This window comes from Pelobates fuscus, chromosome 1 (assembly GCF_036172605.1).
Source record: "Pelobates fuscus isolate aPelFus1 chromosome 1, aPelFus1.pri, whole genome shotgun sequence".
Classification (NCBI taxonomy): Eukaryota; Metazoa; Chordata; class Amphibia; order Anura; family Pelobatidae; genus Pelobates; species Pelobates fuscus.
In genome coordinates, this window is record NC_086317.1 from 37,575,399 (window position 1) to 37,591,593 (window position 16,195).

General features: G+C 38.5%; 2 protein-coding genes across 2 annotated transcripts in view; both read left to right on the forward strand.

Annotated features, from left to right (window-relative positions):
* URB1 (URB1 ribosome biogenesis homolog) overlaps positions 1-16,195 on the forward strand; it is a 46,507-nt gene that overhangs the window by 21,943 nt on the left and 8,369 nt on the right. The window contains exons 19-32 of the mRNA XM_063447861.1: positions 690-889; positions 1,499-1,717; positions 2,647-2,826; positions 3,217-4,042; positions 4,563-4,761; positions 5,759-5,945; positions 6,593-6,651; positions 7,140-7,333; positions 7,918-8,028; positions 9,538-9,601; positions 10,349-10,517; positions 10,967-11,069; positions 13,955-14,115; positions 15,735-15,846. Coding sequence (XP_063303931.1) covers positions 690-889; positions 1,499-1,717; positions 2,647-2,826; positions 3,217-4,042; positions 4,563-4,761; positions 5,759-5,945; positions 6,593-6,651; positions 7,140-7,333; positions 7,918-8,028; positions 9,538-9,601; positions 10,349-10,517; positions 10,967-11,069; positions 13,955-14,115; positions 15,735-15,846 — 2,784 coding nt within the window. The remainder of the gene's footprint in view (positions 1-689; positions 890-1,498; positions 1,718-2,646; positions 2,827-3,216; positions 4,043-4,562; positions 4,762-5,758; positions 5,946-6,592; positions 6,652-7,139; positions 7,334-7,917; positions 8,029-9,537; positions 9,602-10,348; positions 10,518-10,966; positions 11,070-13,954; positions 14,116-15,734; positions 15,847-16,195) is intronic.
* LOC134586930 (small ribosomal subunit protein uS8-like) lies at positions 8,367-8,897 on the forward strand. The gene is made up of 2 exons (XM_063442886.1): positions 8,367-8,690; positions 8,764-8,897. Exons 1-2 carry the CDS (start codon positions 8,393-8,395, stop codon positions 8,856-8,858), a joined length of 393 nt encoding a protein of 130 aa, XP_063298956.1. The 5' UTR covers positions 8,367-8,392; the 3' UTR covers positions 8,859-8,897.

The following is a 16,195-nucleotide window of genomic DNA, read 5'->3' on the forward strand; positions in this document are numbered from 1 at the left end:
CTGTTAAATTTGTTTACCGGGATAAATAGTGCTGTGGAGGGAAGTTAGAAACATACTTGCCTCCTTTATATTTCTGTATGGATGTAGAAGCGATGCCGACTTTGACTGTGCATACGCGAGTATCCTTCAGTAGCGCTATATGTGCGCATGGTTTGGGATAATTATTAGGGTTTAATAGAATTCACATCCCATGTCTGGCATGAAAAAAAAAAACTATATATACCATTTGAGAATTTTGAAGAAAAAAAATAAAGCACTGTAGTATTGACTATTTTACACTGTATATATTGATACAATTGTTTTACTTGTACAATATTTTCTTCTTAAAGTGGAAGAGATTTAGTTGCTGTTAACTTACAGCCCAGGTGCAGCCATTTCCAGTCTAATCTTGCGATGATCACATTCACCTGAAATATCTAGGACCCATTCAGCTCCATGAGTTTTCAATTTGATTTATATTAAATAATGTACACCTCATAGGATTTTTATGTGTTGAATTAAAAAAAAAACTGAGCTGCATGAAGGTGAAAAGACGCCTTCATATTTAAAATTATTTTTTTATATTGGGTTTTTCTTTTTTTTTTTTACTTTTCACATGTACATGTTTGATAACTTAATTTCCCATGATGGCCAATGGGAATCTACCTCTGGTTTATCCCTTGTGTTTCTGCTTGTGTTTTGTTCCTCAGATTGGGCTCTTCGATACCTCGTATCCGTTCTGACTGATATTCTTCACAGCCAGAGGGACCCTCTCGCCCTCTGCCTACTGATCCAGTCTTATGATAAAGAATTAAAGACCCTTGGTACAATCGCTTCAAAGTGTATTTTGCTTGGGCAGTTTCATGAATATTACGCCCTCTGGATACCTACAACAAACAAAGAAGCTCTTGTAAGTGAGGTGTATATTAGTGTGTAGTGCTAGAATAGTTTCAAAGTTGCTTTGTCACTTGAAACGGTCCAGAATCTGCTCATGGGCCTGATATGCAGTGACCTATCCATAGCTTTCAGAATTGATTATAGTGTAGCCTTACAGTGGTTTTTTTTTTTCTGGAGGAGGCCTTTTTGCGTTGGATGTTTTTTGACCTTATTACTAATCTAAATGACATTGTCATTCTTTTCACCAGATTGGGTCATCATTAGTATTTGAGTTACTATCAATACAAAGAATAGAAGGAGTAAATTATACCCTGGGCAAAGTTTAGAAGTGTTTTTACTGGCCTGGATTTTGAGGAGGCAAGGTGGGGGTGGGGAAGTCTATGGGCTCCTTTAATGAGGAGTTTTGTCACAATCATATGACAAATGATCCGTTGGTAGCCTTTCTTGTAGCACTGGAATTCGTGCACTTTGTTTCACTGTTTCAGGGATACCGATTAAGTCCCTTTTCCAAGTTGTCAAACTTAGATGACAGCTTCTCTCTGTAAATCATGTCAAAATATTATTTTAAAAAAAAACGGGTAATTTACATTCTAAAATCTTAATGTTTTCAACACTATTGCAGTTTGATGGGCTTGATGACTCTGCAAAGGAGATCCATCTGTTTGATGAGGCTTCTTATTCCTCGCTGCTGAAGAAGACGTTTGTAGCGAGTGGCCCTTCGGAGGGTCACACAGAGGAGATGTTAAAAGACGCGGCCTCGCTAGTTACCCTTGAGGAGCTGCCACTAGCTGTGAAGCATACTTTGCTTTGCCTAAAATCTACCGTGGACGACTTTAGCAAGGTTCCTTACTCCTTCTTACATACGGACACATTATTTTCGCTTGGAATAATTATCTAATGTCACTTATCTGCTGTGTGTTTAGGGCAGACATGTTGGATTCCTATCTGCATAGTAAAGACAAAAAGGAATTGGGGGCACACCCGAAACATGCATTTTGCAGAAGTGGTACCATAGTGCTAAATGAGCAAAAGCTTTAGAGACCCCTTTGTGTGAAAAAGATCTTTATTGATACAGCAAGTATGTTAAAGACCGATTTACCTACGCAGAGGAAAAGTAACTATTAAAGCAGTGTAATCCAATAATAATAGGCAGTGATAACATATTAGACAATGTACTTTGCATGTACATTACTGATTTAGAGACCCCTTTGGATGTAACCATAGGTATATATTTGGGGAGGTTTTGTATAGTGATGTCACTTTAATTATAGTTTTCATAGAGCCGATATATAATATAAGCATTGTAAGTATATACATTAAAGCACTATCACTTTAATTGTTTAGTTTTGACACTGTATTTTATTACTACATTAATCACATCTATTTTGCATTCTATATATTCACAATGTTCTTACAACATATTATTATAAAACACTTATAGGCTTATTTAGCACTAGCTTGTTTAGGTGCTGTGAAGTAGTGGTGGGCTTAACCCAATATGGTCGTACGATGGAACAGAATCCCCATATTTGTTTGCCGATGTGATTTTAGGTAGCCTTGTAGAATTTAAAAATATATTTGTATATGTGCGCTGTTTCTGAATTCGAATTTGCAGATACAGGTTATTAGAGAGTCCCACTGCAATTTGTTGTATTCATTTCTTTGAATCTTAGAATGCAGGAGTTGGGCATTCTCCTGTGATCAATGATCTGTTATGGGACTGGTTCAGAAGGTTCTAAACGCATGCCTGATCGTGTTCTTGTTTTCCAGTTTAAGAAATCTTCTGGAGCCAATCTGGTCAGACTCTTCTTTGACCTTATACTTGATCTATTGCGTAGCTATGAGTTCACAAAAGCCAGCCAATCACAAACAGCGGAAGAGTTGAAAAATGAATCTGAGCTCTTCGTTGATAGTTTTGCAATAAGTGAGCTGGCATCTCAGGATAATATGGTAATATGGCTTAGTATATTAGATTTAAAAAATAAAATAAAAATGTTTTCTTAATACATGCCACCATTGTTAGGTTTAACCTATTGTGTAATTGCTATTGTAACCTTTTCTGTTCTGATGGGAAGACCTTTGTATTCCTGGCACTATAGTATCCCTTTAATCAATAATCATATAGCTATAGGTATCAGTCTCAATACCATTTTCACAGGATATTAATGTAGGCTAATTTCCATATTGCACACTGAAGGACCTGTTGGTACATAAAAGCGGTCTTCTCGTCACCAATAAAGTTTAGGATATGTCTTTATCTAATTATAGAACCTAGATGATAGCTTAGAGTCTCAAAGTTGTTAATCAACTTTTACCAATTACATATTTTCTATGTTCTAGATCCTTTGTGATGTGCTGACTGTTCTTTTCCGACATCCCACTTTGGAACATTGGTTCTTGGCTGTGGAACGCCAGTCTACCCCAGCACATAATTTAAACCCTGTCACTGTTAAACTGCTTTCCTCTAACTTAAATCAAGGTGTGATACAATTGCTGAAATACAGTGCCCTTCTACTTCAAGAAAACAATATACTTCATTTGGCATCTAAATATTTTGATGCTGTCTCTCAAAGTGTCTTAAAAGAACTTGGGTTGGTCAGTAAGATCTCAAACAAGATATCTCCTCAGTTGGAAGCCCTTCAGAACTTTGCTCCTTACATGGAAACAGTCCAACTGAATGACATCTCCCTGGCTATTCTGAAGCTCCCCAAGGAATTCCTTCTCGCTAGCAAAGACGAAGAGCAGTTGAGCAAATATGGAACCGTATTGGTCCAGCTTATCAATGAGTGTCGCCAGAGGAACCAGCAGCAAGCAGATCTGGCCACCTCCATAGAACACGTGAGAGGAGTGAGTCGACTGTTGTCAACATCTGCAGCTGGGGAGATTGAAACTGTCCTCTACGAGGCTCTTCAAAGTGAACCAACACTTTCTTACGTTTTGGGGGTCAATGTATTGGACCATTGTCTCAAACAGATGACGGAGACTTGTCTCCGCATTGCAGCTCTGCTCATTCAGCACAGCAGGACACACCTTTTGCAGTTTGAAATGTGGTTGCTAAATCCTAGGACAGGGAAGATTTTGAGAAAAAATATGGAGTCCTGTTTGCCGCTGATCGGGGAATATCTGAAATACAGCGAAGACTTCAAATTTACACGGCCGTCTAACGGTAAGTGTTATATGTATTTAAGGCTGATTGTTCTGAAGATTATTTTAAACGTGGGCATTGCTAAAGTTAACTATTGTATAATTGAAATAATTTTTATTTTGCTGCTGGAGTGTTAAAATGTGTTTTATTCAGAGTGCGATTTGTCCATTGGTTTTGGTTATTGAACATATGAAAGCATATTGTATTTGATATATTGCAAGGAGACTTTAGGTCCAGTCCTTCTGGCTTTTGTCATACTGTTTCGATGTGGTGTGTCAAAATCCTGGGATCTATTGGCACCAAAAACCCTTTCCTTCTACCGCCACCATGATAATGTTTTTCTTCTGCTTTTACGTATGCAAATCCATCCAGGTTGTTCTGTGCCAGTATATGCTACAAGCCTATGTGTAGAATGTATTCTTCGAACATGGTGTGTTTATAGGCTATTTGTCTGTTTTCATATGACACAGGGTTATCTCACACTTGTTCTTATTTGTTATTTTGTAATTGCTTCTTCTTTTTTTTTTTTTTCTCCCCGCAGTGTCCTCTGCAGTTCTACACATTTTGAAAGATGTCTTCTGGAACAGGCTGGTGAAGGTCTCGCTAAGCTCAGAAAAAACGGAGAACTCCCAAAACGCTGTTGTGCTTTCCAAGCTTGTTAAAGTGTCTGAACCCGACCAGTTAAAGATACTTATGGACCAACTCCCTGATATTTTGCAGCAATCTTGGAATCAGGAAAAGTATGCTTTCATTCTCCATTTATGTTTGTTGCCGAAATTAACTCTAAAGTGTTACTCCAACATATTTTGAGATATAAAAAAAAATAAAATAAATTATATATTGGAACAAATCAAATATATATATATTCAATCATTTTCATTAGGTTCATTACACTGCCAGCACAAAAAGTGCAAATACCTCTGGAAGTTGCAATGTTTCAAGCAGAACCACAGGGTTAAACTTCAAATAATGAAATGAAACAAGCCCTATAACAGGGATTAGATACAGAGTAACATAAACACAGGATTCTGTAACAGAATGTCATGAAACTGAGTGTGGAATAATCCGACAGATATGAAAGAGAGCCGGCATAAACTGTAGACTTGAAATAGCTCCACCTGCTGTTTGAGCATTCTACCCGATGTCTGATATTTATGTATTAAATTGGAATTTATGTTTCTAAATTTGTTTAGAATTTTAGCCTTCTATGAAAGTTGTTTTGTTATTTGTTGTGATGCTGCTTGCTGTTGCATTCTGAGTATTCCAGTTCCTGGTGAAATAACATTCTTTGCTTATTGCGCATGCTCAAATTTCTCATGGTTTTGTGAGAGAGAAAAAACTAAGTTTTGTCAAATTGCCACACAGGAAGTGAAAAACCTTATCCTGTCCAGCTGAACCTATCCCAGAAATTACTTGTTTGTTTTTTGTGACTTACTCCACTTGAACATAATTTAATCGACAAATTTGCTAGTTTAGCTTGTGCAATGTATGCTTACATTGTGTAAATGTATGTCCCGCCCACAGGAGGCTTGCCATCATTAACTAGAAGGTTACATTTTAACATAATAACACTGCCTTATAATGCAGGCTGTTTTGTTTTCTTTTGCTAAAATAATGAGGTACAACCCCATTTCTTAAGAGAAGGTATTGGAATTAAAAGCAGCAAAATCTCAGACAAAAATATTATTTGAAGCCAGAGTTAAAATCTCCTTATTTTGTTTGATCTGTTTCCTGCAGATGGGTTTTGGCTGAATCTGTCTCACAAGCCGCCACAAGTTCTGTGACCCCGATCTCTTCTTGGAAGAGAGCTCTGCTGGCTGCTTGCATGAAGTGTCTGACGGTCACATACAGCGCCGACAAGGATATGAAAGGAAATGCGCCAGAGGTGGAGACCGCCATGGCTTCCCAGTTTATGGATCTCCTTGTAAGAGCAGCTTTAATGCAACACTATTTTTTTATAAAACCAAGCAGGAAAGCCTTATTTACAAAGCTTTGAACATTGTATATAGAGATTTGTGTGTGTCCTTGTTTGGTATTAGTTTCCAGACCTCTGTGCAATCTGACCCTGAACAGCTGGTGTAACTAAGCCATAAATTAGCTCAGTGGCAAGCAGAACTTTTCTTGAACAAGCTAGGTTTTGCTGAACGTTTATAGTTCACTTTCCACATCATTGTTAGATAATATTGATGGCATTTCAGGTTCTAGGGACTACATCTCCCACGATTCTCTGTTATCTTCAAATACAGGGCATGATGGAATTCCAATGCATTAGGAATTTAATCTACAAAGGATTTATGCCACTGATGCCCATTGCCCACCCTTCAAATAGATTACAGAGATATAATAGAATAGCAACTATGGATGTTTCATACAGACGGGAGACGTTGTATTCACATATTTGGCCTCGCTGATCTAGTCAAATTAGAGAGATGCTCCAGTAGTACCAGCAATTTGCTCTAGAGAAAAGTTAAAATAGGAAGCATCTCAGATGATCAATGTTTTATTTCTGTTCTTCAATAAATGTTAGCTTACACTGACCTTTCTTCTGTTTGTTTTTTGTGTGTTTTGCAGCCCTTTGTCAAGGTTGATGTACGTGATGAATGGAATGGGCTATTGAAAGCTGGACTCAAGTAAGTTAGACAAAATTTTCTGTTTATTAAAAAAAAAAATTATCATTCTATGGGGAATACACTTTGATTTGCTTCATCAAAGATTCAGATTTGCTTACAGGGTTATTGATTAATGTGCGAATTGTTGGGATTTCAAAGTTGATTTAATTTTTTTTTACTTAAAATAGCCAAGCTGAAAACGTTGTAGCTGACTTGAATCTTTCCAGTTTGTCAATTTTGGTCTAACGTTAGATATTGAATTTCTATCAGTCCACATATTAGTGAATAACTCCAATAGCATATTTAAAGTGATAGATACTTTTTTTGAGCATGTTAATTTTATTTCAGGAGTGCAATAGACATGCAGGCAATAAGGTTATGTAAAAAATAGAAAATCATAGCCGACGTTCTAGGAGTGGAGTAACCTACAGGAACATTCACTTGTGGACTTCTCCACTTCTCTCACTTTTCAAATAGTAATTTATATCCCCTCCTGCTTTTGCACACAGATACCGTTACAAAGACTGCACATTTCTGGATATTCTTAACGCAGGGATCAAACAGTGGTACGGTGCAGATGGCCCATCCACAAAGGATTTAGTGCCTTTGCCAGTGATACACATGATGATAACTCAGCATTCCTTATTTTTGCCAACTCTGCTGAGATCCAAAGAGGAGGAGGATGTGCACAGCAGGACGCGGGGTATTTTTTTTATATTTTAATTTTCCTGTTTATTTTTTTGTGTGTGTGTGTGTGATTTTTCTCTCTCCATCAAAAATTTAAAAATCCAATCTCTGCATCAAAAATGTAAAGTGTTAACAAAGCATTATAGACGTCCATATGAACTTGACTCCATTAGAAATGAAAAAAACATCAGACAAAAAGTATAAGGTACAATGTATTAGAAATACAACATTGAGCCAAATTTGACACACACACACACACACACACACACCGATAACATGGCAGCTTGTGACACGCTTGATTCTCAGGTCTCTCCCGGTTTGCGAACTTCCCCCCCTAGCACTCTAAGTGGCCCATGGTGATGTAGTGGCTGTTTAGGAGCAGTGTGGGTTTTTACCTGCTGGATGCACCTATTTCTTGCTGAAAGCGGTATAAGACATAGCACAGTGTATGTGTGTGAAAACTGTACATTTAGTACTCTACCATTTGCAAGAATGTGCAGGAGGCAGTGCACACCTGTTCCACACTAGCCAATAACTGCAATAAATGCAATAAAAAAAAATTCTAAGTGTTTAACTTCTTTTCCCTTTATCCTTTTTTAGAATTGCTAGTGGATATTCTGAGGACTATCGTCAAGAGGTGTCCTTCAGTCTGTGATGGTAATCACTTTGCTGTGTTACTAGGAGCCTATGGAGCCACTCTGAGCAGCACAGGTAACGGCCTCAAACCAGGGCTTGAATTTCTGAATAGGAAAAGTCATTTGGCCAATGTATAGAAATTCTAGAACAAAAGTACTAAATGGGGAGTCACCTCGATTTCCTATACACATCTATGCCCTTTATTGCTAGCATAGTTGTTTAGTTAATTTTTTAAAGGTGCACTACAAGCAGCATAACCTCTACAGCCCATTGTGGCTATGGTGTCCGGAGTGCCCTGACCACCCTCTATAGTAAGTAGTCAAACTGTTTAAAAACCATGCTGTGCCAGCTCATTGGCTGAGAGCTTCAGGTAAGTTGTGATTCAGTGTGCATAAAATTTCCATCTGCCCTCTTTCCGCCATACTGCAGACCCGGCACCATGGTGCGCATGAACGTTCTTGCAGATGCCCTTAAAAGCCTTAACAATGCAGAAAAACGTGGCAAGCGCCAGGTCCTCATCAGACTGTTCTCAAAAGTGATTGTGCGATTCTTAACAGTGATGATGAAGCATGGTTACATTGGAGAGTTTGAAATTATTGATGACCATAGAGCCGGAAAAATAGTTGTAAATCTTACAGGCAGACTTAACAAGTGTGGCGTCATCAGCCCCAGATTTGGTGTCCAGCTGAAGGATTTGGAGAAATGGCAAAACAATCTCCTCCCATCACGTCAGTTTGGTTGCTGTTTTCCATTGAAGGCTTAAAACAGGGCTGCTGCACCCAGACCACTTGATTGAGATGAAGTGGACAGGATACATTGTGCAAACCACTTCAGCTGGCATTATGGACCATGAGGAAGCAAGGCGAAAACACACAGGAGGCAAAATCCTGGGATTCTTTTTCTAACTGTGCAACAGACAGGCCAATAAACAGTTATCAGAAAAACTGAAGAAACATTTTTTTTTTTTCCATCTGTAGCACCTCCAGAACAGGGTGGACAATTCCAAACATTTCAATAGTCATGAAGTCAGTTGGACTGGCTACATATAGATGGTGTTTAGGCACATTTATTAGAAAACCAAACAACGTTTCAGCTCTCCCCGGTGCGTTTATCATGATAATAACTCCTGTGGGAGCCGAAACGTTGAATGTTTTTCCAATAAATCTGCCCAAACACTAGCTATATATGTCCGGTCGTGTGACTGCTTACTCTGGATAGGTGCTTGGGCACAATGATTGCTACAATGGGCTGCAGTAGTTATGGTGCTTGGAGTGTTCTCTTAAAGGTGTGCTGCTTTCCATCTCTACTTGTCGTTTTCTCTCTGTAGATTAATTGCGCGTGGATCATAAACATGGCTTGATTTTCAAATTATTTGCAGGTATCAAGAAAATCTAAGTAATGTCCACATTTGTCTGGCTAATTAGCAGCAAATTCTGCGTTGTTGCAAAAAACAAAACGAAAAAAACCCTATTTTATAGACTCCCATTGTACTGCAGTACTTGACATTTTACTTAAATCAGATTAATGCGCGATTATAAACATTCCATTACTGAAATGTAATATGTTTGTTTTTTCTCTCTCCAGATCAAAAAATACTTCTCCTTTTACAGTGCTACGAAAGGAATAATCTGAGTCTCACTGAGTTCAGGTAAACAATCCGTGAAAAGCGGGATATTTCTGAATTTACCTTGTTAGTAATCAGGGATCCAGATTTCCATTCGCCACTTTTAAGACCTGGCTAGTAGCGTTCGACTTCAAATTTTTAACCCCGTAGTAGTAATATTTTACATTTGTCAAACAAACACTAGCAGTGTCTGCGTCTCGGCAGCTGTTCTGAGTGGGAATGGCTCATTCAGGTGAAAATGTCTTTAGAATGATTGGGTGAAATGATGTAAACTGTGAAATAGTTGGGGTGTAGTAATAGGTAGGATTTATATCATGATGAGCAAAGTTCGGAAAGTGGAGTCAGCAGAATAAGTTCCTCTGATTAATCACAAGTTCTGCAGGAATTCTTATTAGCGTTTATATACTAGCATATTCCGCTGCGCTTTACAATTATGGAATGGGAATATTCAGGAGGCCCTGCTCAAAGAAGCTTACGATCTATGAGCATCTATTTGGTGTCTTGCCCAAGAGCATTTACCAGTGAAGTGGTCTGACCACGATTCAAACATGGGTTTCGTGGTTTAAAGCAGTGATGTTACCTCTGCTCTTACCGACCAAATTTAAAAGTAATTTTCAGGCAACAAAATTAGCTAATCAAATTATACAAACACTCATTACTTTTTTTCACTCTTTAACTAAACCCACTCTTTGTGCCACATTTAATACCAAACAGGTCTGAATGATTATGGTCCCACATAGCTAGTAATATTCTTTGCTCCTATCTTTCCAGGTTGTTGTTATGGGGTCCAGCTGCTGTGGAACATCACAGGACACGTAAGAGCCTGGGGAAGTCCTTGTGGCAGCAGCCGAGCATGGAAGAGATTCTGGGTCTGCTGGATCGAGAGAAGATGATGAAAACGCTTATGAATTTTCCGCAGCACAGGAAACTCGTTTCCGAGGTCCGTATTACTTGCTTGTTGCCACATTTCCTGTGGAAACCTATTGGATGTTTTCAGGGTCTAGGGCAGGCATGGGCAACCTTCGGCACTCCAGATGTTTTGGACTACACCTCCCATGATCCTTTGCCAGCATTATGGGTGTAAGAGCATTATGGGAGATGTAGTCCAAAACATCTGGAGTGCCGAAAGTTGACTATTCCTGGTCTTAGGGTCTCCATGATCCTCTTGACACCTATACAGCTTTCTTATTGACAGGAAGAAAATGAAGAACAGTTGTTTGTGTTGTATGGAATTGATAGGCAATAGGAGCTAAATAATTATTTAATAAATAACCTGCTGAGATAAGAATGACAGAGCTGATATACGCTGAAAGATCAGCCAAAGTGATACATGTATTTGTGTTAACCATTCTAAACCTCAAGCCTCCTGACATACGTATTCTATTACAGGCTGAGAAGGAACATGTATTTGAAGACCCCAGCATAAAGGATTTAGATGATCTGTATGATCCATGCTTTCTTCTTCCTCTTTTCAGTGAATTAATAAGACCAGGTTAGTAGCCACACACAGTTGTATAAAGATCTTCTTCTATGGATTAAAGGAACACACCGTAGTGCAATTTGTCTTTTCTTTAGTTTTTGTAATGTTTTTTTTTTCTTCTTCTATAAATAATGCATTGAAACGTTTTTAAAAGCAATATACATTTAATTATGTAGGAAATTATGAAAAAAAAATAAAATAAAAAAACTTGTTTGTATTTCATGCATTTGCTGCAACATTCCCAACATGTGCAGCTTCTGCAGTGAGCAAAACAGGAAGTGACTCCGGGTGTTCACTTTACACCTACATCTCATAAATATAGCCCTGTGGGTTTCTGAGAGTTTAGCTTGAGTATCCCCTTTCTGCTGCATAAAACAAATAAGACTGCAGTCATTTAGAACAAAAACACTGCAGGTTTAAAGTCAGGGCCCGAAAGATTTGGTTTATGGGTAATTGCGGCTTATTTTATTAAAAAAACAAAAAACTAAATGCTTAAGAACTTAAATGCTCAAAACCCACCAGCACAACCTTCGGTAACCAAACCTATTCACTGCTTGAGCGGTTCAAGAAAAGTATATAAATTCTTCTTTTAAAGAGCTGATGTTCTACCTCTAGATTGGATCCTTTATTTTCTGGTTATGTGTTTCTTTACATCCCTACCTCGTTTAATCTGTGTAAATCTGTAAAGGTTTGCTGTTCATTTATCTGCGTTCCCTGGCAGGATCACACAAAATATATATGAAACAATAAAAAAGCCTATATATCAGGAAACATCCGAGTTGTCATCCACAATTGGAATTGGTGTTTTAAAGTATGCCTTGTTTCAAAAATAACTTTATAGAGTGTTTGGCCCTCTTCTCACTGGTAATCTGACCGAGCCACGTAACACCAGTTTTAGACTTGTGTTTTATTTATGTTCTGCTTTTGATTGAATGTTGCTTTATTTTTTATTTCTTTATTTTTTTGAATTCTTTATTTATTTCGCTTTTGTGAAACAAGGGATGGGGTACAGAAAGGAAGGGAGGCATCAAAAAGTACATTTGTTCGTTTTCTTGTAGCTATGTTGCGCCTATTGTACACATTACAGTGAAATTCCGTACAGGTTAGCCTTTGTTAGGGTGCACATGTTGTTTAGAGGGCTTGACCCCTTGCCCTTTTGGGCGTCCTGGTGTAGGTGTCCTTGTTGTTGTTTGTGGTGGGTTTGACCTGCTGGGTGCTGAGCAGGGGGCGTGTTGCTGTGGGTTTTTGTGTGCAGAGTTTTCAGGTGCCTGTACTTGGGCTTCCAATCGTCGTGTGTGTCGGAGGGGGGTATTGGGTGAGATATAACAAGGGGTTGATATGTAACTTGGAATTTGGGTTCCGTATAAAGAGTGAAGCTGTTGGCTGTATGTGTTGTGGGTTGGTTGATGCATGTTCTTAATCCACTGTTTATCTATAGAACTATCGATGCTGAAAAGGTTATACTCTGCTTGTGTGATATTCCTGGTTATTAGTCATGTGGACCCAGTGTATCCGGTTATAAAGTGCAATCTTGCTGCTGCCGTTTCCAAAATTTGCGACAACTATAGGATATCAGGAAACAATGGAAAGGGCAGAGCAATTTAATTGTGCACATTTTATTTTTTAAAACATGGAATGCAGTAGATAATACTGGAGGTTAACAACGCTTACTTTTGCCCGGGGTTCTCTGATGAAAAAGATCAGGTTGCCGTGCGATCTGCTGCTTCAGTTCTTAGAATGTTTTTCATGCTGTACACATTCTATAAAAGTATTTTTGGTCATATCTGATTAATGTGTCCTGACATAAGGCTAATCAGAACCTAGATCTACTCACAATATTTTCATAATGCTGCCATGACCAAAGGAAGTTGTTCCAGGAATCTGCGTCTGGGTCTACGCTTGGCTGTCCGTCTTTTGAAGGTTATTTAAACAAGTGAACCGAATGGATAGTTTTACTGAAGGACGTATGTTTTCATCATGAAATGTGTAGTCATTATGCTGCTGTTGGTGAATGTTTGTTAGTGTCTCAGGCTCAGTGTAACGGCAATAGGACTGAGCGATTTGACATGCTCGTCCGGCTCTGGAACGCACATTCAAAGAAGCTCCCTCTGTGTGCAGATAAAGAGAAACTTTCTAAACCCATTTCTGTTCTCAGGCCCATGAATAACCTTAATTAATCTGATACTGCCCCAGCAAAGTGCCATACACGTTATTGTTCTTTGTAAAACTGCACTTTGGTGACATCACTGGTATCCCAGCCAGTTTATGAAATCTGCTAGCAGTCTGACTCCCAATAAGGGAGAAAAAAATGACCCAGCCTCGCTCCAGGACAGTAGTGTAAGATATGTAAGTTTTATTGAATCTTTAAATAAAAAAAACAACAACCCATATCTCTACCAGGCAGAGGGAACAAGAAGGAAAATAAAAGATGCCTTCTGTGTTTGATGTCCAAATTACACCTTATCAAAGACTGAATATTTCATTTCGTTCAGACACATTCAGTATTATGGAAGAACTCTTTCTCGCCCCTCCTTGTTCTCCTCAGTTGCCTGATAGAAAATAAACCATCTAGTGTGGGAGATTATCTGGGACCCCGCAAACAAGATCATTGCTGTCCAAACACAATGAAATGGCAATCCATTTTTAGTTTGTGACCCAGGGGGTCATCCACTGCTTTACCCATATTTCTGCTTTGCTTGAAGTTGTTTGCATCCAGTAATGTAACTCATATTTTATATATTTTGCATAGGAGTTAACCCTTTTAGTGTTTGATTTTATTTTTCTTTCTGTCTATCTGCATGCGGCTTCATGACCCCTTTAGTATATTCTAAGTTCTCTCTTGGCTGCTGAACATTCCAATCCTATCTGACACTTCTCTTTTATTTAATCCTTCTCAGAGCTGGTTGTGGACTGTGCGAAGTTTGTGGAAATGAATGCCCTGGGACTTACTGTAGCTGCACTCAGCAGCTATGATTATAACATGAGAGCGGCTGCATACTACATCCTGGGATCCTTCGTCTCTCACATGGAAGGCGCTCGTTTCAGAGAGAAGAAGCAGGTAAGTGCTGAGAGTTAAAACCTTTTTTATGGAACAGTTATGAGACATTTTAAAGCTATCATGGTTATCTAGTAAGCCATTAAATTGTTGGAAATTCAACAGGGAGTTGTTGGAATTCTGCTATTTTACCCAAATGACTATTTTGTTTACACGTTCACAGTCCCCTTGTCAATTCCCGACAGTTCATTTCAGTGATAAGCCTGTATGTTTCAATTCAGACAGTGTGTCAATAAATTCTAATAAATTGAAAACAGAATGTAAAATTTGAAGAATTTTTAAAAGTCTGCTATTTCAGGCTAAATTTAGCAGTTTGATTTTTCAGTTCACTACAATCCAGTGTTTTGGGATTAAACCCCACAATGGTTCTTGTTTCCTCTAAAATAATTTCATTTTTATTAGTTGGCCGACAAAATTATAGTGGTCCAAGTATTGGTGGCACTCTCTATAAACTGGCACCAATGTATGTTGGATCTTCCCATTCTCTTTCAAACTTTGAAGTTTGCAGTTCCCTTGGCTCTTTCCCCTTGAAGAGTCTAATTAATGCCTCTTGTCCATAAATATATTATTAACCTATAGACCCCTGCTCCCTCCCTTATGGCTTGTGTGTAGCACTTTGCAGAATACAGCAATATCTACAGTTTTCTCCGGACTCCTTAAACCTGTGACTACCAACCTTTGCCATGTCCTACTGTTTACTCCCACCTTCTACTCCAGACTCCAGTGCAGAGTCTCGCCTTTTTTAATCCCTAATCTGCAACGCGTTCCTTGTTACATTCCTTTTTCTTTTTCCAACCACTGTTTTTTTTTTTTTTTCTTCCTCACAACCACCCCATTTTATTTGTACAACCTGTTCTCTCCCTGCTTAACATTTCTCACCCTTAAAGGAACGCTCCAAACACCAGAACGATGCAGCCCACTCTAGTAGCTATGGTGTCAGGAAACCTCTGGCATTGTCCCACAGTAAGATGTCAAACCATTTGTGCCTAGTTTGACAAATTAACCTAGGTCACACCAGGTGCCGCATCACATCTTATCTTCTCCACAAGAGAAGCGAAATGTCACCTAACAGCAAGTCAGAACTATAATCCTTGACTGAGAGCTGGTGTTTTGGAGTGTCCCTTTAATCCATACATAATTTCCAAATGCATATCACATTCCCTCTTTATTTTCCCAACTACTGCCTTTCTTTTTTCTTTTCTCATATATTTAGCTTTTCTTCAACCCAAGTTTTTACTTTCATTCTTCTATGTCCACCTAGTGACCCCATATTTCTCACCGTCGTCCTCATTCTTTCCCTCTTGTCTCTTTTTTTATTTTTTCTACAAACTCTTTCCTCTCCCCTAGCTAGAGCTCACCTGTTGTTTGACAACCATTGTTTCTCTTGAATCCAACCTTGCCTTCATTTCTCTATAACGTCCTTAATACATTGCCTTTCTTTCCTATTGAAAGTTTTTTTTATGCTTTAACAAGTTAAGATAGCACTATTTACTAATTTACAATTTACACATTTTCTCTACAAAATTCTCCATTGAGAAACACAGTTCTGAAAAAAATATTTTTTCATTGATCTGGTCATTTATGGATTCTATTCACTGTGCCTCATTTCTCTTATGCTATAGCTGCAATATTTCTTGGACATTATAAAGAATGGACTCCGTAAGCAGAATCAGCGATTGACATTCCTAATAACCCTTTATGTTGCTAAAGCAGCCCAGCAGATTCTCAGACCAGGTAAGATGTTAATTGTGAAAAATAATCTCTGTACTGTCAATCACTAAACATTGTCACATTATCACATTTAGCAAGCTCTCCTATGAACTTTTCTCTAAATCTGTCATTTTTGTCTTCTATTGGTTAGAACTTACATCTCTAAGGGTAAATCCTCATTGCTTTGTTAGTGACCGTTTCCCTTTCTTTTACCCCAGTAAATTCTACCAAAGCAGTTACTGCGAAGAGGTGTGCAGCAGGAGATGGAAGTATAAAACATGCTCATCTTTTGCTGCACTTCCTAGATTTTTAGCCACCAATACACCTCCCCTCACCCCCTCGCCCTCCCTACAATCACAAGTGGTCATGCTTT

Excerpts from the sequence above, each read along its gene's own strand:
- LOC134586930 (XM_063442886.1), top strand. The coding sequence starts at position 8,393 with ATGGTGCGCATGAACGTTCTTGCAGATGCCCTTAAAAGCCTTAACAAT. Across the intron at positions 8,691-8,763 it reads CCTCCCATCACGTCAGTTTG|GATACATTGTGCAAACCACT; the intron begins GTTGCTGTTTTC and ends TGAAGTGGACAG.